Source organism: Aedes albopictus, chromosome 2 (genome assembly GCF_035046485.1).
Source record: "Aedes albopictus strain Foshan chromosome 2, AalbF5, whole genome shotgun sequence".
Taxonomy (NCBI): domain Eukaryota; kingdom Metazoa; phylum Arthropoda; class Insecta; order Diptera; family Culicidae; genus Aedes; species Aedes albopictus.
This window is the reverse complement of record NC_085137.1, coordinates 435,599,394-435,622,051: the sequence shown is the minus strand read 5'-3', so window position 1 is coordinate 435,622,051 and position 22,658 is coordinate 435,599,394. Positions and strand designations below refer to the sequence as shown.

At 42.7% G+C, this 22,658-nt stretch overlaps 2 protein-coding genes across 2 annotated transcripts; one reads left to right on the top strand and one right to left on the bottom strand.

The window, feature by feature from the left end:
- Nucleotides 1-9,533: 9,533 nt before the first annotated feature.
- LOC109415735 (lethal(2)neighbour of tid protein 2) lies at nt 9,534-11,648 on the bottom strand. Its single transcript, XM_019689662.3, has 2 exons — nt 11,158-11,648; nt 9,534-11,085 (listed from the first exon to the last, which is right to left on the bottom strand). The coding sequence occupies exons 1-2, from the start codon at nt 11,477-11,479 to the stop codon at nt 9,830-9,832; spliced, it is 1,578 nt and encodes a 525-aa protein (XP_019545207.2). The 5' UTR covers nt 11,480-11,648; the 3' UTR covers nt 9,534-9,829.
- Nucleotides 11,649-14,435: 2,787 nt separating this feature from the next.
- Nucleotides 14,436-17,530, top strand: LOC109417063 (protein lethal(2)denticleless). Its single transcript, XM_019691182.3, has 2 exons — nt 14,436-14,873; nt 14,942-17,530. The coding sequence occupies exons 1-2, from the start codon at nt 14,831-14,833 to the stop codon at nt 17,017-17,019; spliced, it is 2,121 nt and encodes a 706-aa protein (XP_019546727.2). The 5' UTR covers nt 14,436-14,830; the 3' UTR covers nt 17,020-17,530.
- Nucleotides 17,531-22,658: the final 5,128 nt, after the last annotated feature.

Below are 22,658 nucleotides of genomic sequence, written 5' to 3'. Positions count from 1 at the left end.
CGTTTCTTGTTCAGAATATTTTCAGCAGTTTGGCTTTATAGATTTTGTTTTTTAAATATCGAAGGGATTGATACTTTTTTTAAATCAAATCACGATTTTAAAAAACGTCACTTGTCCAAAGCAATATTTGTAATACTAGTTTTAGCTAAATAGTAATTTGAAAACTTGAAAACATCCAGTTTTTGAATTATATTTAATAAGAGACGGGCTTGGTGGTCTAGTGGCTACCGCTTCTGATTTATATGCAGAAGGTCCTGGGTTCAATCCTTGGCCCTTCCCTTTCCTCCTACTTTGTATCTTTCTATATACTTTCTCTCTGCTCTCTACATATACAACTCATGTATATAAACATGTTCATAGCCGTCGCTAGAACAGAAACGGGTTGAAAAAGCCGTTTCCCTTCCTTCCAAACTTCCATAGCACAGTGTCTCAATCCTATTAGAAAACGCCTACAAGTTATGCAATCAAGCGAACTGTGCCGCATATCTTCAAAATAATAAAAACACACAATTCTATCACCTTTCCCTGGTATCCACACACCAATGTGTGAACCTCCTGCCAACCAATTCCAACCAACACTCCAACATCCGCATGAATTTGTGCTGGCGCAGAGGTATATTCGGCCAGATGTGGATACAAACGATTGCAATCATCACTTCCTTACCTCTTCCCCACATTGACCTGCAACCTGACGTGACAGGCGCCATTGTCGCCTAAAAATAGAAGATCACCAACGCTCACACACTGAAGATGCCTGCTAGTCCCCGGCAGTTATCTCATTGCTCCTTGTGTGAGTGTAGCTGGTCTGGCGATACTGGAGTAGCATCCACGGGCGGTCAATCAAGCTCAAGCTCAAGCTATATTTAATACATATTGTTCACAAAACTCGCACCCGCACTAGCTGAAAGTATAGTAGAATATTAATATGCATTCTTTGTTTTGTTTTTCATGTTGTAATCCTATAATTATCTCAAATTCTTAATACATACATCATCGTCGCAGTACCAAATCGAAGTCACGCATTTAAGCACATGCAAAGTTGCAGTTGTGACGTAAATTTGAACCGGTTGCTGGTATTGCGCATCATTAAGCTACTTAAGAGCTGAAATTAGCACTAATCTAAATCGAGTTGCTATGTTTATAAGTAGGTTAAATATCAATTTTCGCACCGCCAGTCACTTCGGCTTCCAACAGAAAACGTAATCGTAGTAATCAATTATCTATCTATATATATAAAAATGAGTTTGAAGTTCCTTTGAGGCAACAAAACTCACGAACGGGTATACCAATCAGCATGAATCTTGCACGGTTCGATTCGTATTCATGATGGCTGTGTTTATATGCATAAAAAGTTACGAAAATCAACTTAAATGAAGAGAAAATGTGAAACTACCGAAATTTGCAGGAATTGGGAATAAAATCAACACGATCACAATAAAACCGATCTAGAGTGCCGTGCTGTAATGAATTCAACAGTTGTCAAACCGCCACAACCAAAAATGGCAACACAACGTTTGCCGGGTCAGCTAGTTATATATACAAAGCAATTTTCTCCAGATAACAAAATAAATCGATCATCTTATTGGAGCAATTTTCGACGGTTCACCTATATACCTATATACCTCACGTTTTTAGGAATTATGTTTCCGATAATTTCGGAATTCTCATGATTTACCATTTACCTTTCAAACTGAATGAGTTTATTTTTACGGTTTGGTCGTTCAATAGGTTTACATTCTACGATGCATATTTCCCCGCATTAACTGGTGATTCGTGCTCAATCAAACCTATTTTAACATTAAAAAAACAAAAAATTTGTTCCTTTGATGTCGCTCTTTTGGGTTCTGAACTGTAGGACTTATTTTAATGGTGTACCTCCAAAATATTGCAAAAATCTGTGTGCGACACATGCATACAATATTTGCAGTTTTTTCAGTGTATGAAATCTAAAAATTCAAACAAGGTAACATGTTAGTAAATGGTACCTGTTTAAGCTCGACTGAAAAACAAACCTCATAATCCAGCTTTCATTAGATATATATTCCTGTAGTTACAGAAATGATTATCTTTTATTATTCCAATATCTTGTGCTTTTGATATACTGTACGTTATTCTCCTCATTAATAGTTTCAATACTTCTTTAACTGATCAAAATTTGTTTCTTCCTGTAAGGAAATTATTGTGCAATCATAAGTCAAAATGCCCCTCCTGACCACACCCGATACATTTTATATTCAAGGACTTCAGAAGTGATTACTCAAGAACTCACTGTACTTGAATCGCATTAACATTTAGTGGCATTCAATAGGTTATAAATCGCTTTTTATTCGAATTCCTGAGAGACTTCTAGTTAAGCCGAAAAGTTCATTTTTTATTGTTCGATTTTTTTTTAAATATCCAATTCAACTAGCCATTTGACTAGCATGATACTTAACAGGTTAGTGGTTAGCAACTGCTCTGAATATGTCGTCTAGCTTCAACGAATGCTTTAACTGTCATTTTGACTTCCTATCTTGCAAACTACCAAGACCGTTTAATCATTCTCACACATTGATGTTAATTTTCTTGAAGTTACATTTTTAGTCTTGTAAGAGAGGACAAGGAATCAGTTAAATCATGTCTTCATGTTAATTTGGTTTCAAGAGCCAACCATTTTACGTCTCGTAGACTTCTTATACTTTACTGAGCAATGATAACTTCAATATATATCACCTGAGGTGGGTCCGCAACAATCTCAGTATCTGCTCAGTTATATTCGCATTTGGAACATATTCAAATACTATTCGTTCCTGGTTTTGTAGTCACGCTCAGCCTAAAGTTTAGTTTTGTCTTTCGCCTTCTCAGCTGCAACTTAATTGGTGTGAAATTTCATTTGTAATGGTTAAATTTATGTATAAAGCCGAGATTGGAGTTCAAGAGAAATCGCTCAAGAAACTTGTAGAACGATTCCTGGCAGAAACTTTCTACGGTGACTGCCATTTGAACTGTCATTTCTTCGCAACTGCGTACTGCGATCGAAGAAAAAACGGTTTCTTTAGCGATTCAGCCAAGGAATTTCCCATGCATCAAGATAGGCCGAGAAATTCCTTCTGATCTGCAAACAGCCCTTAAATCTGCGTTGGCTGGCAATCTGTTTCTTACGAAATTTACGACACTGTTGCGTATTTAGTACTTTAATTTTTAATAACACAATTCGCCTTATACGGCTCTACAAAGAATCGACTATATCTGCCTTGCAGGTCTTACCGCCTTCAACGGCATTTCCACCTTCAACGGCTTTTTTCGCCTTCATCAGCTTTTCACTCTCCGACGGAACTTTCCGCCATCGACAGTTTTTCGCCTGCTTTTGAAAAGTCTTTCCGCCTTCAACGGCTTTTCTATCTGTAATCCTTTCCGCCTTTTACGGCTATTTCGAGAATGTCGCCTTCATTAGCTTTTATCGCCTTCATTGGCTTTCATCGCCTTCACTGGCTTTTAACAACAATGGCAAAATTTGATTTCAAAATATTGTTTCACCTCTACGCCTTCCTCGGCCATCCGGTTAACAAATTAATGCTTCATTCATCATTCAGTATTTAAGTCTAGATTTAGGACAACAACCCTATTCAACGAGTATCAATATCACAATCAACAAAACTTGGATTTTCTTCACAGTTCTTTATTTCTTTATCTGACAATAGTGATTGTCATCGATTTGAACTAAACAATACTGATCACCATCAAAATCTCTCACAGGTTGATTATTGTCATTAGTCGAAGGTACAAATACATTGTTTGATTCAACAGTTAGTACACAATATTTACCTTTTTGATTCCAATGTTGAAATTCAATCACAAGTCATCACCTGAAGGTCATCACCACTCTGCATGCACCACACACACCACTCATCTCTTTCTTTTTCCAAAGACAACACTTCCCGAACCGAAATTAAACTAATTTCACATACACTGTTCACCGTTCTCGTCGCCAATGTGAGAATCTTTCTCTGTAATGATTATTCAACAACTGTATTCATTATTTGTATACACTTTATTACCGATACTTCAATATTACATACAATGATTCACACTCCAGACAACAATAACAACATCTCCACATATGACAGATACTCAATGTAAACATACACGCTAAACGTAATGAAGTAACACAATAATTTATTATGTGCATGCCACAAGGTACCACATATACCATTTTTCATTGCAGTGAAGTAAAACAAAGACCTCATAGGTCTAGACTGGCAGCACGTGGAGGACATAAATTGTAATAAAACTTTGTAAACTCAAGTCGAAAATACGTTTTAGGGCTTTAAATATAAAAGGAGGACGATATGTGAAACGTGGATGTGTTATTTCGAAGATTTCAATGAATTTATGACAAAATGAATAAGTGGATTTCCAGCAGCTAGTTTTGCGCATATCTCAGATGCCAATCTTCGTTCCTGTATTCTTTGCCAAAACTGGAATACTGGCTGGATCAGATGTTTTTTGTTTATCAAAATAAATGACAGTTCGACGCCTTTTATGAAAGATATAGCAGTTTCGCGTGCTGGAAAAGGATACAACTTTTTCCTTCGTTCTGACCATATCTTGCCGATTTCTGGTCGGGTCCCATCGATCCTACACGACTTTGCGCCTTCGGAACGTTTTTTCCGTAGCGCCTTTCCTCGTTATCTCGATGGGCTACGGCATAGGCAGCTTGTTCGTGATTGTCGTCCGGTCTGTTATCTGTCTCGTATGCATCGTTTCTTATTGCGGATTGCACAATGTAATTAGTGTCATACCCAAACGTACGAGCCGTTTTGGCCAACTCTTTGTTGCGCATGCCTTTGAGCAGCTGCGTTCGAACGAAGCGGTCTTGGTCATCTGGGCTGTATCCACATAACCTTACCTTTTCTGTGAGTCTAGAATGAAAGGTAACGACAGACTCACCTTTCATCTGGCACATCCCAATGAAAGCCTCGTGTTCAGATGATGTGTCGGTCATCGACTTCAAGTGCGTGTCCACGTTGCTTACAAATCTGGTATAGCAACCAGAGTTGTCGAGATTTGGGCGTAGCTTGGCAGCTCTAACAATGCCTTGCAAATCCGGTCCCATGATTATATAACCTCTAATTGAACCATGAAAAATTGTTCAAACACTAGCTGACCTAACAATGAGAGATTTTTCAATTAAGCAGTGTTTCTTTTGAACAGTTGTCTCTATCCGTTCAAAAGTTTTCGTCGTAGCACCTCATGCTATTCAAATTAAAGATAATATGCGTTAGCTCTCAGTGGATATCCCTTTCCACTATAAAACTCCATACGGTTGTCTCAATCCGTTCAAACTTTTTTTTGTCGTGAAACATATTTTTCCCTCATGTCACTGCATTTGTCCTCAGTGGATATCCCTTTCCACTCCAGCATCTCGATACGGTAGTCTCAATCCGTTCATAAATTTTCGTCGTAAATAAATTCCTAACCTCATTTCTGATTCAAGCGTCTCATTCCATTTTATTTTGTAGATATCCCTATCCACTCTCGGCATTTGATACGGTAGTCTCAATCCGCTTTGCAATATTAATCGTTTCCAGTTCCTGCTTTGTTTGCCATTTTTATGACAAACCGGCAGAACATGCCAGCCGAATTGGCCGTCCGAATTAGTCCGCCGAATTGATTGCTCGAGCGGGAGAACTTACCCGTACGTCCGCACGTGGTGTCAGTCAGTGAACGAAAGAGGACGATTGATGGTCTGTCGCTTCGTCGACTCCATCGGCTGCCCAGTCGGCTGTGATGCTTCGGGATCCGAAGTATGTTCGGATTGATGTGGGTGGATCATGTCTGTTAGGGATGGCAACTCGTGTCCCACACAAAGTAAGCACGATTTCCTGCCACAATGCGTCTCTAAATTTCTCTGCTGGTGTCGTTGTCGGCGGTCACCAGTGAGCCCAAGTACAAGAATTCTTCAACCGTTTCGATTTCATCACCGTCGATATAAATTCGGGGTGGCGGACGCGGAGATTCCTCCCTGGAGCCCTTTGTCATCATGTACTTTATCTTTGACACATTAATGACTAATCCGGATCGCCTGGCTTCACTCTTTAGTCGGATGTACGTTTCCGCCATCGTCTCAAATTTACGAGCAATAATATCAAAATCATCAGCGAAACCAAGCAGCTGAACGGACTTCGTGGAAATCGTCTCACTCGTGTTTATCCCCGCTCTCCTTATTACACCCTCTAACACAATGTTGAACAGCAAGCACGAAAGACCATCACCTTGCCGTAACCCTCTGCGAGATTCGAAGGGACTTGAGAGTGTCCCTGATACTCGAACTACGCACATCACTCGATCCATCGTCGCCTTGATCAATCGTATCAGTTTATCCGAGAATCCGTATTCGTGCATAACCTGTCATAGTTGTTGTCGATCGATTGTATCATACGCCGATTTGAAATCGATGAACAAGTGATGTGTGGGCACTTTGTATTCGCGGCATTTCTGCAACACCTGGCGGATGGCGAACATCTGGTCCGTCGTAGCGCGGTCACCCATAAATCCAGCCTGATATTGCCCCACGAACTCTCTGGCAATCGGTGATTTGAGAGATCGTGCGATACACTGAACGAAAACCCCATCCCGAAATCGACTGATTTGTCCGACCATCCATTCCAAATTACCAAAATCGTGTTCTCGAATGACGAATCAGTCATACGGCAATCATCCTAAAAAGCCGATGACGATCATCTTGTTCGCGTATGAGTCGACGCACGCTGTGTAAATGATTATTAGTTGCAGAGCGTAGGCCGCTCAGTTGCACCGAATTTATTCATCGATAGCGTAACAAGTTCCTTGATCGTGACACCCGGGTCGTTGACGATTTAGCGTCGCATGTCTTGGACATGCCATCTTTTTTTTTTAAAGGATGCCCGCGAGGGCATCCTGGTCACAAAGCACATCATTTTTTGAAAAAGATAGCGGTGACATTATTGTTATCAATCGCTAAAAAACAAGGTTGCCCGACCATATGGTTGACATTCATTTTTCATATCACTGTCATCCGGTTTTAGGATGACATCATTCGGTCGGTGGACCATACGGTTTCCGACCAAAGGTCGTTAAGGGGCGTGATCGTATCGCCTCTTAGTCGATCTTGGGCGGGGAGTTTCGTTCAGTGTAGTTCCCGCTATCCAACTTGTCGCTTTTTTTTGTAGATGGAACACAAGATACCTTCCATCCACTCCTCCGGTAATACTTCCTCCTCCCAAATCTTGGTAATGGCCCAGTGTAGTGCTCTCACCAGTGCTTCTCCACCGTATTTTAGTAGCTCGCTTGGTAGTTGATCTGCTCCAGCCGCTTTGTTGTTTTTCAACCGACTAATCTCCTCTTCAATTTCTTGGAGGTTAGGGGCTGGAAATCTTTCGTCCTGCGCACGTACTCCTAGATCTGTTACCACACCACCTTCGGTTCTTGCAACGACGCCATTGAGGTGCTCATCGTAATGCTGCCGCCACCTCTCGGCCAGCTCACGCTCGTTCGTGAGAAGATTCCCGTGATTATCTCGGCACATGTCGGCTTGCAGTTAAGAGAATTGTCAGACAAAAGAGGCACGAAACAAGCAACAAAGAGGACGCGGCGATTACTCTTTATCCCAACCCAACTGTTAACAGATAATGACATGATCTCGAAAATGTTTGTTGCAGACAAAACGGAACCTGAATTTGTTGTGCACTTTTCAACTCGTGAATAATCAATTATTACCAACCCAAAATCGAAACTTTTTGATGATACATCTTCAGCAGTGTTGCAGTGTTTACCGACTCAAAGTTACCGCTCGAAATTCACAATGCAAGCCTTAAAAATCTTTAAACTCGTGGTGCACGATCTTTGTCCTATTCTGTTCAGGTTGGGACAATCTTATGTTGCATTGGGAGAATGTCGCAACAAACTCAGGTTGCGACATTGTCGTTATTGTTGCGCGATGGTTGAATTTTGATTCACTGTCGGCTTGTAGCACAAAGCCTCTGCGCGAGCCGTTCAGCTTCTCGTAGAACTTTCGTGTGTCCTTAGCGCGGTACAGCTCTTCCATCGCCTGTTCCGCGCCTGTCTGTAACGCCGTCGTACTAGTTGTTTCTGTGATTCGGAGTCGCGAAGCCTAGTGCTGCAGCCTATGGGAAATCGGATGTACCTCCAGCCATCTTCAAGTGTAGCTGCGTCAAGCTGCTCTTCCGTTGGTAGGGCCACTGCTAGCTGCTGCGCGTAGCCTTGAGCCACTTCTACGTTATGCAGCCGCTCGAAGTTGAATCGCGGTGTTCGACTTCGACGCGTGCTGGTAATAACCATCAAAAGTAGTGATGTACCGAATATTCGGCCGGCCGAATATTCGGGCCGAATATCAGCTTATTTTCGATTTTGCCGAATATTCGTTTAGCCGAATATTAAATGTATTATTCGGCCGAATATACCGAATAGGCCGAATAATGACTAAACATAGCAACAACACACTAAATCAAGAATTTAGTAAATTGTGAAGTGGATTTTCGAAGCATTTTATTTGCAAAAAGTTACTTTTTCTGTGATGTTAAAACTTTTCTGAAGATGCTGGCTTTCAAATTCTACTTTCTTGAAAACAAAGATGCCCTTTACAATAACTTCACGAGATTTTAACAAGAAAATCGGCCGAATATCTGACCGATTATTCGGCCGAATATTCGTTTCGCCGAATAATAAAATTCGAATTATTCGGTATTCGGCCGAAGGCCGAATAGTACTATTCGGTACATCACTAATCAAAAGTTTTGAGCGCAAGCATACCACGACTAGGTAGTGATCCGAATCTATATTCGCACTGAGGTATGTGCGGACATTGGTCATATCTGAGAAGAATTTACAGTCGATTATAACGTGGTTGATTTGGTTTCCTGTTTGATGGTCGGGTGAACTCCTGGTGGTTTTATGGATGTCTTTGCGGAGGAAGAAAGTAATCCGGACTGGCTGGCCGATTATCATTCGATACGGCATGCAGGCTGTTTCGCCAGATTACCGGTCTGTACATTTCCTCCCTTCCTACCTGCGCGTTTATGCTGCCGACAACGATTTTCACGTCACGCGCCAAATAACCATCACATGTTTGCGCTAACTGCGTGCAGAACGCCTTTTTCTCGTCATCAGGTCTCTCTTCGTGTGGGTAGTGGACGTTGATGATGCTGTAGTTAAAGAAACGGCCCTTTATTCTCAACATGCACATCCTTGCGTTGATCGGCTGCCACCTGATCACACGTTGACGCATCTTGCCCAACACTATAAATCCTGTTCCCAGTCCATTACTGGTACCACAGTTTTGGCGGAAGATAGCCGCTCGATGACCGCTTCTCCACGCTTTCTGTTCAGTCTAACAAAGTTCCTGCAACACCGGGGATGTAACTCTTCGTACCCAAAATGCTCTCGTACCAATCAACAGTATAATAACCAAATTTTGATTTGATTTAATCATATCTTCGGAACGCGAACGGTGAAAAAGGAGTTTCTTTTAAGTTCCGCCATTTGAAGCACCGATCTTTTCACATCAAATAAATTAAAGCTCTATTACGCTATTGTAATAAACACATCAAACACAGAAATCGGTCAATAAAAACCCTACTCTACAAAACAAAAATACACAGAAAAATATAAGAAAACCCTAATCGAAAACTGTTCGCATTCGATTCTATTTAAGCTTAAGATCCTGAAGCACTAAAGGCACATTATCGCACGCGCAAAATGCATCAATTTCGTTGCCCTTCCCGTTGTCGTCTTTTAGTGTTTTGGCACATCGTTTCTCCTCTACCATCCTGAACTAAACCTTGGCCCAGTTTCAGTCGGTGGCTTTGGCCACTTGGGACAGTTCCGGAATCTTGCGGAACATTTTCTTCCCGATTCCGACCAGCAGGATGATGTGGCAGGTGTGCAGAATGAGGCTACTTACCGCTGTGCTCGGGTAGGTGTTCCAGCTGAACTCCAGCAGCAACAGGAGCAGGAACTTCAGGCTGGTGCTGTACTCGGTGAACCAGGTCAGGTAGGGCAGGCTGTGGAAGTACCAGACGTAGAACTGGTAGTGCAGACTGCGAGCGCACACGATTCCGATAAAGTTGGACAGGAAGATGGGTAGAAGCGCCAGCTGGGTGGCACGGTCGAAGTGGATAGAGAACTTGCTCGGCAGAACTTCCTCCTCGGCTGGAGATTCTGGGGTATTGTTGACCGGAGTGGATTCCTTTCCGGCCATCTTCTTGATGCCCTTCTCGAAAGATGCCAGGAACTGTTCCTGCTCTTTGGTTAGTTTTTCTTCTGGTTTTTTGGGGGCGGGTTTTGGCTTCTCCTTCTTCTTCTTTTTCTCCAAGGCCATTTCACGGTTTTTGGCGGCAATCTGCGGAGCGAACATGGTTTCCAAATGCCGCAGGCGGCAGTAGTTCTGGAAGTACTTATAGCAAGGTGAGGCAAAAGCAATCAGCAACAGTACATGCAGACCCAGCAGGCCCAGGTGAAACGTCTTGTTCTCAAAGATCTCCCGCTCCAGGAAACGGTAATTGACGGTCCATTTATGTTCAAAGATCCGGCCGAGATCGAAACTACCTTTCAGGTACTGCCACGGGTGTGTCATCAAGAATGGAGCTCCAAGAAGCAACTGTATCATACCACAAACAGCCAATTGCCCAATTGTCTTCACAATGCCCAGATTAGTTAGGAAGAGCAGGAAGATTGCCGGGGCGAACAGCAGAACGTTCATCTTCACGGAGACGCCCAAACTGAGGAAAATACTGCCCAATGTCCACCGGTTGTCGATGTAGAGATTTATCGCAACGTATAGGAATAGAATCGCTATTGGGTCGTTAAACAGCCTCAGGACGTAAATCGAATGGATCCGGTAGGACGTAAAAGTGGTAATGACCAGCACGTAGGGAGGTAGCTTCCGGGTCTTGCTGTAAAGCCGCAGAACCAACCACATCTGTACCATGTAGATGCCTACGAAGATGTACTGTGCCAGTCGGATGTTATGACCGTGGGACGTGATGAAGTACAGAGCACTGTAGATGTAGACGAAACCTGCGGGGTAGACCAGCGGCCCGGTATCACCTGCAAGGGGTTTAAGAAGTCCAAGGTTGATTATCTCTATGAAAAATCTCACAAGTTTATTGGCCAACTCACCACGCAGCTTCGCATAATTAGTCGTCCCATTCAAAAATCCTTCGCACTCCTGCATGTAGGCCTTCCAGTCGATCTCCGTGTACGGCACATTTTGCACCACAAAAACATTCAGCACCAGCTCGGCAGCCAGTATGAGCCACGACACCAGCGGAAGCCGGGCAGGGTCGAAAATGAGCGACTTCACGAATGCCACATTCAGATACTGCTTCTGCAGGTGCGTCCACAACGTTACCTTGGTTGGTTTTGCTCCGTGGCCAGCCGTGCTGCCTCGTTTACCGGCGCCCGAATGGGATTTGTTTTTCCCGGTACCCGGTGGTGCCATGTTGGACTTATTTTTCTGTCACTACTCTCGCCCCGACGTGTTGTTCTATTTTGATCACTGCGTGCTGATGCGATCGGGAGCTATCGGGAGCAGCTGCCGGTGACGGGCCAAAAGACGAGGGACACGGGTACCAACGCAGCCGCAGGTGCGACGAGACGACGCTCGTCGGTTGGAGAGAGGTTATCGCTATTTTTGTTTTATGCTCTCTTTCGTAATTTTTCGTGGGCGGAGGCCTGGGTGCCAGCGTGTTCGATGGGGAACTTACGCGTCGCTGCACCGCACAGCGGGCAAAAGTTGTGAATTTTGACCAGAGGATGATTTACAGTCGATTAATTGGGTTTTTTAGGGGTATCCGGGTTATATGCCCAAAAATTAGTCGAAATCCAAAATTTCATAACTTTTGGAGTCCGGGAACTAACACAGTAAAAAATAAATGCAACCCGCCCGATATAACTCATTCCGATGTAATCACGTAATGTTATGTAATCACGATTCCTATGTACGTACGATTACATCGTTTTGATGTAAAATCTTTTGTTCTTATGTGTACATCGTCCTATGTAATATTCATGCAACCGACGGATTGATCGGGCTACAGCAGTCCAGATGTAATATTACACAACATTTTTTTCTGTGTATATTTTAAATGCATTTAAAGTTTGTACAGCGGCCGTTCGCTCGTTGCAAACCCGCTCGTTGCAACGCTTTTTAGTTACAAGTTCGCTAATAGGCTCCTAAAGGCCTATCTCAATTTCTGCATAATTCGATCAAGCATTGATTAAAACGACATGTTTACTCATTTTTTAAGTATTCCTAAGCCCATAAAATATATTTTCAAAAATTTTAATAATTTTTGCAACACTCCTTGTTTAGCACTAAATTTTGGGTAAATTTTGTTTACCGTGTATGTCAAACAGGAACATTTAGGCGAGGGGGTCGACACAAATCTATTTGGGTCAATTACCATGCGATAAAACGTAATTTTCTTTGGGTTGCATATTTTTTGACGATTAAAAATATTTCATTGGAATAAAATCAATTTTATCGGATTTTCTCCATTTTCCATGGTTTTAGACATTTTAGCGCATTTTAACTCGTTTTAAGCTAACTATTCTCATCAAAATGGTTAAAATCTTATATAACTCAAAAAATCGAAAAAATTAAAAAAAATCGGCTGAAAATCGCCCAATATCGCTCAAAGTGCTGCGACGTCGCGACGCCGCATATGACAGCTCTTTTGCTGGCTTTAAACAAATCAGCTGCGTCGGTCATTGACAGTTTAAACCGAGTTACAGCAAGTGCGCACATCGTGAGTTTTTTTTGGTTTGTACTTCTTTATTCAAGGAAATTAGAAGAATTAGAGAAAATTTTGTCAAGTTCAAGTTCGGCCACCCAGAACTTGGTGTTCCAGGTTACTCGCAACGGGGTTGCACTGGTGGTCTCGTGGATTGTAGGCCAAACATAACCACCAGAATTCTTAGCGATGTCGAAATTTCTTCAATGGCTGCCTCTTCACTCGTCCAAGAGCCCATTGTGGTTGACGTCCGATGACTTCGATAAACTGCTCGTCCTGGCGATGATTGTGGACAACGGGCTTCGGTTGATCGTGATGTAGGAGATCCAGAACTGTCTTGATGTTCCGACCAAGCATCTGCTGCGAAGGTGTCCTACAGTTTAGGAGTAGTCCTGTATACTTGAAGGAAAGTCTGGAGCGTTTCGGAAATGTTCTTCCTTGGTTCTTCCCCTCGTTGATTTTGCGTAACGACCTCTTCAAGGTGTCAACAAACCTTGCCATTTGGCCATTGAACGTACCCGGAGGTACCCTGGAAGGAATTCCTGAAAGAATCTCGGATCGAATTCCTGAAGAATTCGCAAAACTCCTGGCGGCATCCCAGAAGCAATCTCTGGGGTAATCACGAAAGGAGTTTCCGCATAAATCCTGGGAAGAACTCCTAGAGGAATTCAAGATGAAACATTTTCAGAAATCTTATAAGAGACTCCTGAAAGAATCTCAGAAGGAACTTCGGATGGTATCCTGAATAAACCTCTCAAAGAATCTTATAAGGGGAACTGTGAGAAGTCCACTATAAATCCCACCATAAGCGCAACCAGATACATGCCAGAATTCCCACGGAATTCAACCAAAATTTGTTCCACAATTCCATTAGAAATCTTTTTTATTCATTCGCTGTAGCTTCTATTCAAGTATATTAAATAATTTGGTTTTCATCTAATCGCACTCTTAATAACGGTGGATTAGAAATTCAAACTTCCTCCTTTTTACAGCGGCATGTGATGGAAAGCTTGATTTGGCTCGGTACCGAGGTACGCTGTTATGTTCATCTAGATGGATGAAAGAAGACTCTTGAGGGCGGCAATCTAGCAAAGGTTCGGCATATCTGGGGTCTCATTCTTTCCAGAGCTTGGTAATTTTCCATCGTCCATGTCCTATGGGATTTGATCTGCATCGTCACACTGGTAGAAGATCCGCTTCAAATATGTTTTACCCTCATTAAATATTTAGGTTTCGGTTACGATTATCTCCTGGTTCGGTGGAACTCGTACGGCCACGACGTCCCAACTGGCGCTGGGTTGAAATATGGATGCTGCCATCATTACTGAATCTGTAACGATATCGCGGAAATCACTCAGCTGATGGAGACAATCAAAATCCTCGTACGAATTAATTTTTTCGCGCACATTTTCCAGGACGAAACAAAAAGTCGACTAAAATTCTCCAAAGTCCAAACTGTAAACAACAAGGCCACGAAACGTCAAAGACTTAGAAAATATTACCTTAGCAACCGCAGCATGCAGTGCCCTATTAGTTGTTTCAAACTGGATTGATTTTTCTCCGTGTTTGAAGCATCGCTTCAATTTGCTCTGTTGCCAAATTTGTGCTCAGCTAGCGAACTGTCATCACGGTCACGTCTCCCGCTCGCACCGATGCCAGCCAGAAAATTTTCTTCGCATCCAGCTGGTGTTGTTTTCCCGACGAACGATTCCCTTCGCGGTCGACCGTCTTGCGGCTGGAAATTCTCCCGTAATTTGTTTTGATTCCCGCGTTTCGTCAGCTAGTTTTTTTTTGTGGGGTGAAGGAAAAAACGAAGAAAATACGCGCGCACCCGCCGCCAGTGTTGCAGTCAAGCGGTGGTGGTGAGCTAACGGACAAACGACGACGGACGAGTGTCAAAGCAAAGAGCGCCAAAGTGTTCAGTCCGCCCAAATTTTCCCGCACAAAAATTCTGCGCTTTCGACACGGGTCAGTGCCAACAGAAACTGTTCAGCAGATAACGAGTGCTCTTCTAGGTATCAGGATTATGTGCTCTGGAATTTGATTCAGTAGTGGAAATGAATTCGGTTCTGAATTTCTTCGAGCGACAGCACGGACATGGTAAGTTTACCTACCTAGTGGGGATGTGATTCAGGAAATTTCATGAATTTGGTGTGTTTCTTCCAAAGGATTTACGGCGTCGTACGATCCGGTGATGACCCGGTTGGCCGTCCTCGAGCAGGACAGTTGGAAGGGGATCACGCCGTCGCTGTTGACGTCGGATTTTAATCCGGCACCGCCGATTTTGGCGGCGAAATTTGCCAAGTGTGAAGGGCAGGAGCATATTTTGGCCATAGCAAACGAGGATGGGAAGATTGCCCTGCAGGACACAAATTTGAAGAATGAGGAGCCGGGAGGGGAGCGGGCGCTGGAGGGGAAGCAGTGTCACATGAATGCGGTGTTTGATATCGAGTGGATGCCGGGGAATATGAGCTTGGTGTCGGCTTCCGGGGATCACACGGCGCGGTTGTTTACGGTGACGGAATCGAGCTTGGAATGTATGAGGATTTTCAACGGGCATTCGAGGTCGGTGAAGACGGCGGCGTTCAGGCGGAATGATTCGGCGGTGTTTGCAACCGGAGGGAGGGACGGAGTGATAGTGCTGTGGGATTCGAGGGCTTACTTCGGGTCGAATATGGCACCGAGGGCGGATAACTGTATCGTGAGTGGACACGCTGGAGGACCTGGGACTCCTTCCGGATATAGGAAGCGGACGAGAGCAACGCCCAAGATTCCGCCGAATGTTTGCAGCAGTAGTATAACAGGGTTGGCGTTTCAGGATGATAATACGCTGATCTCCTGCGGGGCCGGAGATGGGATCGTGAAGGTCTGGGATGTCCGGAGGCACTACTCCACTCACAACCGAGATCCGTTGCCAAAGCATAGCTTCCCGTACGCCGGAACAACGACACTAAAGGGTTTCACGAATCTGCTGATTGACCACACACGGAAGCGATTGTATGTCAATTGTATGGACAACCACATCTACTGTTACAATATCTCAACTTACGCGGCTGAGCCGATCCAGAAGTACAGCGGTTTGAAGAACGACACGTTCTACATCAAGTCTTATCTTAGTCCGGATGGCCAGTACCTGATCAGTGGTTCCAGCGACGAGAAGAGCTACATTTGGAATGTGGACAATCCCAAACCGTTGGTGCGGTTGTGTGGCCACACAGTGGAGGTGACCAGCGTGGCCTGGATGCAAACTCACCAGGAAATCCGGATTGTGACCTGCAGCGACGATGCCCGGCACAAGATCTGGAGAGTTGGTCCGGAGGAGATCGATGAGGATGCCAAGGTGCAATACAGAGGACATGCCGAGTACTGCGATAGCTACCGACAGGAATCGGTGAAAGTTCGCCTAAAATCATTGGAGTTCACACCCCGATCTATCCGGAGGCTGGTCGAACAGAACGAAAAGACCCCTAACACCGTCGAGAAGAAGCCTACTGCCAAAAGAACGTTCATCGAAATGAATGGACACGATCTGGAAGATCCCTCAACTTCATACATAGAAATCAAACGACCCAACATCGAAACCCGTGGGCGACGTCTCTTCAGCCCGGCCAACCAAAACTCCCGATCGTCTGGAATCGCTGCCCTCGAGATCGCTTCATCTTCCGCTTCTTCCCGTAGTCTGTCCACGGTGCTCGAAGAAAGCGAAGACCAATCTCCCTCCCACACCAAATCCCCTCTCACCATGGCAGATCTCAATCACAAATCGCCAAATCCGGACGAACCGGGCACCAGCCATCCTCCGAACGGCCTCTCCTCGCCCACCATTAACCTCCCGAACTTCGTCCTCGACGGAGACGCCCCTCATCTCGTCAACGTCTCCAAGCGCAAACTCAAAGAAAACGTCGACTGGCTCACGAAAATCCGCAAGCAAAAGCTTCTCCAAGCGTCAAAAACATACGATTCCTCCTCAACCACCACCTCCGAAGAAGTGTCCCTCCTGCTCTCCCCGCGCCTGCAAATGCTGAAAACCTCCGAGGACCAAGCCGGTCCCCACAGTCCGAGCACTCCCCGGCGGAGATCTCGGTCCCGGTGCGGATCGATCGATGGCCACCATCAACCGCGGACGCCCACCAGCAGCCGCCCAAGCACACCGGAGACCTCTATTCTTAGGTTTTTTACAGTTAAGACCCCCACGAGCACCGGCACCGGAGCCGGATCCGGTGGCGGCAGTGGGACCAACGCGTGAATTTGACCATTTATTATCACCCCAAAAAGTTAACAAAAGTTCTACCCCCATTTTGACGAATGAAAAATGTTCCTTTTCGATTGCTTTTTTTTTGTGTCTGAAGGTTTTCTATTTTATTTTTTTAAATACGTAAAAAATGCGTTAATGATATTCGCTAACTTAACTGCCTTACTTACACCTACCTACAATGGAATATGTGTTCTTATGCCTACTTTACCCACACCTAATCGAAATAAGATAACGAACGACTGAAGAATCTTGTGAAGGCTGTTCTATTAGAAGCGCCGCTAGTACTAGGTAGGTACGTGAATTTGTGAAACAGATTTCCTGCACCGATTTGTATGCCATGTTTTAGTGTATACTTACAAACACACACACTTCCTATTAGGGTTAACAAAAAAACAAAGATGATATGATGCTTGTACATATAACTCTTGTATTAGAATGTATTTTTTACCAAAAAAAAAAAAAGTACGGGAAAAGAAATATAGTTGATGCTTGAATTTATAAATTGTTGAGTTATTTTTCAGTGATGTATGTATCATAATGCCCAATAGATTTGTCGAATCAGTTTAAACGAGGTTGTATAAAATGTTACAGTATTTTCCCTTAGTCTCCTTCAGTGATTCCATCACGGATTGCTCCACAGAGATTCCTTCGAGAATTCCTCTAGGGATTTCACCAGACATTCCTCCGGGAAATTCTTCTGGGATATCTTAAGAGGTTCTTCCAGTGCTTTTTTTTATGGATTCCTTCAGCAATTTCTTCAGGGATTTCCGAAGGAATTACACCAGAGATTCTTTTGGATATTTCTGCAGGTATTCCTTTAGAGATTTCTTAGAAGATTTCTCCTTAAGAGTTCCAGGAAATCAGAAAATTATACCAGAGATTATTCAAAAACTAATCGAGGAAATCCAATGAAATTTTCTACAAAAAGTCCTTTAGAAGTTCATCCCCGGATTCCTTCAATAATTCGTGCAGAAATTACTGCAGATATGGATTTCTTCAGATTTTTTTTCCTGTGAAGAACATAGGCGTAGCCGTGCCCCCCCCCCCCCCTTGCCACGAGATTTATTTTCTAAAATTGAGCCAACTCAAAGATTATCAATAATTCAGACTTTCGGGAAAAATGTCTCAAAAAATAAAATATTCTAATACATAATTATGGTTTTTATCCACAATTATCAACCCGTTTTTACGTCGAGAACCACAGGAAATTTCGCCAAATATTTCTCCAAGAGAACCACTTCAATCATATCAGAGAATTTCACCAAATAACAAGCTTGGTTGAAAGGCTAAATTTTGTGAAGTTTATTCATGGAACACAAAAACAGCATGCTAAATTTTCCCGATATGACGGAACCGGTTCCGGTAGGGAAAAAGAAGGACTTAGTAGAAATCTATGCTGCTAAAGAGTTTAGTTATGTGCTTGCTACTGCTACACGAATTTACACTAGTATATTCAATTCAAACAAACGTCATGCTAAGAGCAAAATAATTGGGATTTCTTTTTGAATTCTGTCAAGGACACTTTTAGAAATTCCTTAAGGCATTTATTCAGGAACTTCTTCAGGGATTATTCCAGAAATTCCACAAAAGACTTCTCCACGAGTTTTTTTTACAGATACTTCTGCAAGGATGCATCGACGAATTCTTCCTAGAATTTTTCCATAGCTACCTCCAGTGATTCCATCATGGATTGCTCCAGAGACTTTTTTCAAGAATTCCTTCATGGGTTTCACCAGACATTCCTCCGGGAATTTATCCTGGGACATCTATAGATATTCCTCCAGTGAATGTTTCAGTGCTTTTTTTTTGAGGATTCCGCCAGGCAAGAATTTTTCAAGGGATTCCCAAAGGAATGTCAACAGATTTTTTTAAATGTATTCCTACAAGCGTTCCTTCAGAGATTTCTTTAGGGATTTCTCCATTTATTCAAGAATTCCACTAAAGATTGCTCCAATAATTCAATCCGGAATAATTCGAAGTATTTCAGCAGGAATATCTTCCAGAAACACTTACAAGAAATTGTATCAGAGATTAACAAAATATTAATCCAGTAGTACCTTAAAACATTGTTCAAAACATTCTTTTAGGAGTCCATCCAAAGATTCCGACAATAATTCGTCCAACAATTATTGCAGCCATTGATTCCTTCATATTTTTTTCCTACAGAGATTCTGCCAGGAATTTGTTAAGGAAGCTTTTCTGGGATGTCCTGAGAAATTCCTCATGGGATTGCTTCCGGGGTTCCTCATGGGATTTCTTCAAAAATACCTCCAGGATTTCCTTCAAGAATTCCTCCAGGGATTCACCCGAGAATTTCCTCTGTGTTTATTTCAGGAACAACTCCAGGGATTATTTTGAAAATTCCTCCAAGGATTTCCCCAGGGTCCCAGGAACACTTTTCATGTAGTTCCTCTTGGAATTATTTCTGGAACTTCTCCAGGAATTAATCCAGTACTTCCTCCAGGGACTGTTCAGGAATTTCCTTAGGAATTGCTTCCGGGATTCCTCCTGGGATTCCTTCAGGAACTGCTACAGGGATTCCTCTAGGAGTTCCTTCACGAACTCTTCTTAGAATTCCTTCAGGATTTCTCCAAGGATCCATCAGCAGTTTCTACAGGAATTCTTCCACGAATTTCTTCAGAGATTCCTTCAAAAATTATTCCAGGGATTCCTCTGGGAATTGCTGCAGGGATTCCCATAAAAATGTCTCTAGAGTTTCCTCCAGAAATACCTCCAGGAGAATTTCTAGAGATTCCTCCGTTAATACCTACAGGCATTCCTCTAGGATATCCTCCAGGGATGCCTCCATGGATTCCTCCAAGAATTTCTGTAGGGCTTAACTCGAGAATTCCTTCTGTGATTGTTTCAAGAACAACTTATTTAAAAAAATCCACCAAAGATTCTCCAACGAACTCTTCTTAAGATTCCTTCGGGAATTCCTCCTTGTATTCTTTAAGGAACTCCTCCAGAAATTAATTCAGTTCTTCTTCCAGGAACTGTTTAGGGATTCCCTTAGGAATTACTCTTGAAATGGCTTCCGGGATTCCTTCTGGAGTTTCTTCTTCTCTTCTAAGGATTCCTCCAGAATTTTTCCAAGATTTCCATCTGCGATATCTTCAGGTATTATTCCTTGTATTCATTCCTTTACGAATTTCTTAAGAGATTCAATTTCTTCAGGAATTCCTCTAGGAATTTTGCCAGACATTCCTGCAGGGATTTCTTTATAAATTACTTCAGGAATTTATCTAGAGATTCCTCTAGAAATTCCACCAGAAATTCCACCAGAGATTTCTCCAGGAGTTCCTCTGGAGATTTCTACAGGAACTCCTACAGGTATTCCTCTAGGATATCCTCCAGGGATCCCTCCAAGAGTTTCTACAAGATTATTTTCAGAGATCCCTCCAAGAAATCTTCCAGAGTTTCCTCAATGCAGTCCTTCAGGACTTCATCCAAGAATCTCTGGAGAAATATTCCTCCAATAATTGCTTTCGGGATTCATCCATGAATTCCACCAGGAATTCCTAAAGAAATTTATCCAGGGAATCTACAAGGGATTTCTCCAAGGATTTTCTCCAGAGACTCCTACAAGAATACATCCAAAGATTTTTCCAAGAATTACTTCAAGGAATCCTCTATGAATTCTACCAGGAATTCTTCTAGGCATTCTTCCAGGGATTCTTCCTTAGATTCTTGCATGGATTTCTCCAGGATTTTTTTCAGGGATTCCTTCAGGAATTCCACTAAATATTTCTCCAGGAATTGCTTCAGGGACTCCTTCCGAAATTCCATCAGGGATCCCCCAGAAGTTCTTTCATGAGTTTCTCCTGGGATTGCTTCTGGAATTCCTCCTGGGATTCCTCCAGAAATCCACGCAGGCATTCCTCCAGTAATTTCTTCAGGGATTACTCTAGGAATTTCACCAGGAGTTAATAAAGGAGTTCTATCATAAAATATGTCTGTAAATCATCCAGTAATTTAACTAGGAAATCCTTCAGGGATTCCGTCAGAAACTCTTCCAGAATTTTCTCTAGGAATACCGTCCAGATTTTTTTCAGGATTTCTTCCAAGAATACTTCCAAATTTTCCTCCAGGAATTGCTGCAGAGATTCCTCTAGGAATTCAGCCAAAAATTCCTGCAGGAACTTCTTCAGGGATTTTCCCTGGGATTTCTCAATGATTATTTTTTCAAGGATTCCCCCAGGAATTTCTCCAGATATCTTGGCGGATTTCTCCAGGAATTTCTCTAGAATTTTTTCTACAAATTCCTGCACGAATTTCTCAGTTGATTTTTCAAAAATTTTGCTCAGGGTTTCTCTAGAGGTTCCCCCAGAAATTCATCCAATAATTGTTGCAAGAATTCCACCAATGGTTCCTTCAAAGATTCGTCCAGCAATTCTTATAGGAAAACCGCCAGTAATTCCTCCAGGCATTCCTCCAGAATTTAATCCAGGAATTTCTCCAGGAATTACCCCAAAAATTTCTTCAGGAATTTCTTCAGCAATTTCTCAAGTAATTGATCCAGGAATTGCTCCTGGACATAATTCAGAAATTATGTCAGCAATTTCTCCAGGATTTATTCCAGAAAATCTACTGGGGATTTTTTCAGAATTTCCCCAGGAATTCCCTCAGGAATTTTTCAGGGATTCCTTAAAACAAATTTCCAGGAATCTCTTCTGAGATTCGTCCATGAATTGCTTCAGAGATTGCTCCAGGGATTTCTCCAGAGATTCCTTCAAGAATTCCTTCGAAGATTTCTCCAGGAATGCGTTCAGAAATTCCGCTAGAAATTCCTCCAGGATTTTCTCGAGGGATTTTGCTCAGAAATAGAAAATAATAGAAATCTCCCAGAATTCCTCTGGAGATTCCTCTAGAAACTTATCCAGTAATTCTTTCAAAAATTCCTCTAGAGATTCCTCCAGGAATGTAATCATGGATTTCTCTAGCAATTCCCACAGGTATATCTCTAGAAATTCCTCCAGGATTTTATCCAGGAATTTCTCCAGGAACATCTGCAGGAAATGCTCCTAGATATCCTTCAGTAATTATGTTAGCAATTCCTTCAGGGATTCCTTCAGGCCTTACTCCAGGAATCCCTCCTGAGATTTCTCCAGGGATTTTCCCTTGGATTCCTGCAAATAATCCTTCGAAGATTCCTTCAGGAAATCCTCCAGATGTTCCTCCAAGGATTCTTCCAGGAAATCCTCTAGGGATTCCCTAAGAAAATCTTCTAGGAATTTCTCCAGGCATTTCTCCATAAATTATATATTTAGGGATTGTTGATTTTGTTCGGTGATTGCAACATACTAAAACACGATTTATAACGTTTCGGCCTACTGATTTTCAGCCATCATAAGATTTGTATAGTAAAGCCACACTGGTGGCGAGAACATCGATTTATACAAATCTGATGATGGCTAAAAATCAGTAGGCCGAAACGTTATAAATCGTGTTTTAGTGTGTTGCAATCACCGAACAAAATCAACAATCCCTAAATATACGACTCAACGGTGACCAAAACCCTTAAGAATTTCTCCATAAATTTCTGCAAGGATTCTCCAAAAGAATTATTTCAGGAATTCCTTCGAGTATTTCTCCAGGAATTCCTCCAGAAATACCGCTAGAAATTCCTC

Bases quoted from the DNA above. Each gene is read 5' to 3' on its own strand.
- LOC109415735 (XM_019689662.3), bottom strand. From the start codon at position 11,479: ATGGCACCACCGGGTACCGGGAAAAACAAATCCCATTCGGGCGCCGGT. The intron at 11,086-11,157 runs GTGAGTTGGCCA...AACCCCTTGCAG, and splicing joins TAATTATGCGAAGCTGCGTG to GTGATACCGGGCCGCTGGTC.
- LOC109417063 (XM_019691182.3), top strand. From the start codon at position 14,831: ATGAATTCGGTTCTGAATTTCTTCGAGCGACAGCACGGACATG. The intron at 14,874-14,941 runs GTAAGTTTACCT...TTTCTTCCAAAG, and splicing joins CGAGCGACAGCACGGACATG to GATTTACGGCGTCGTACGAT.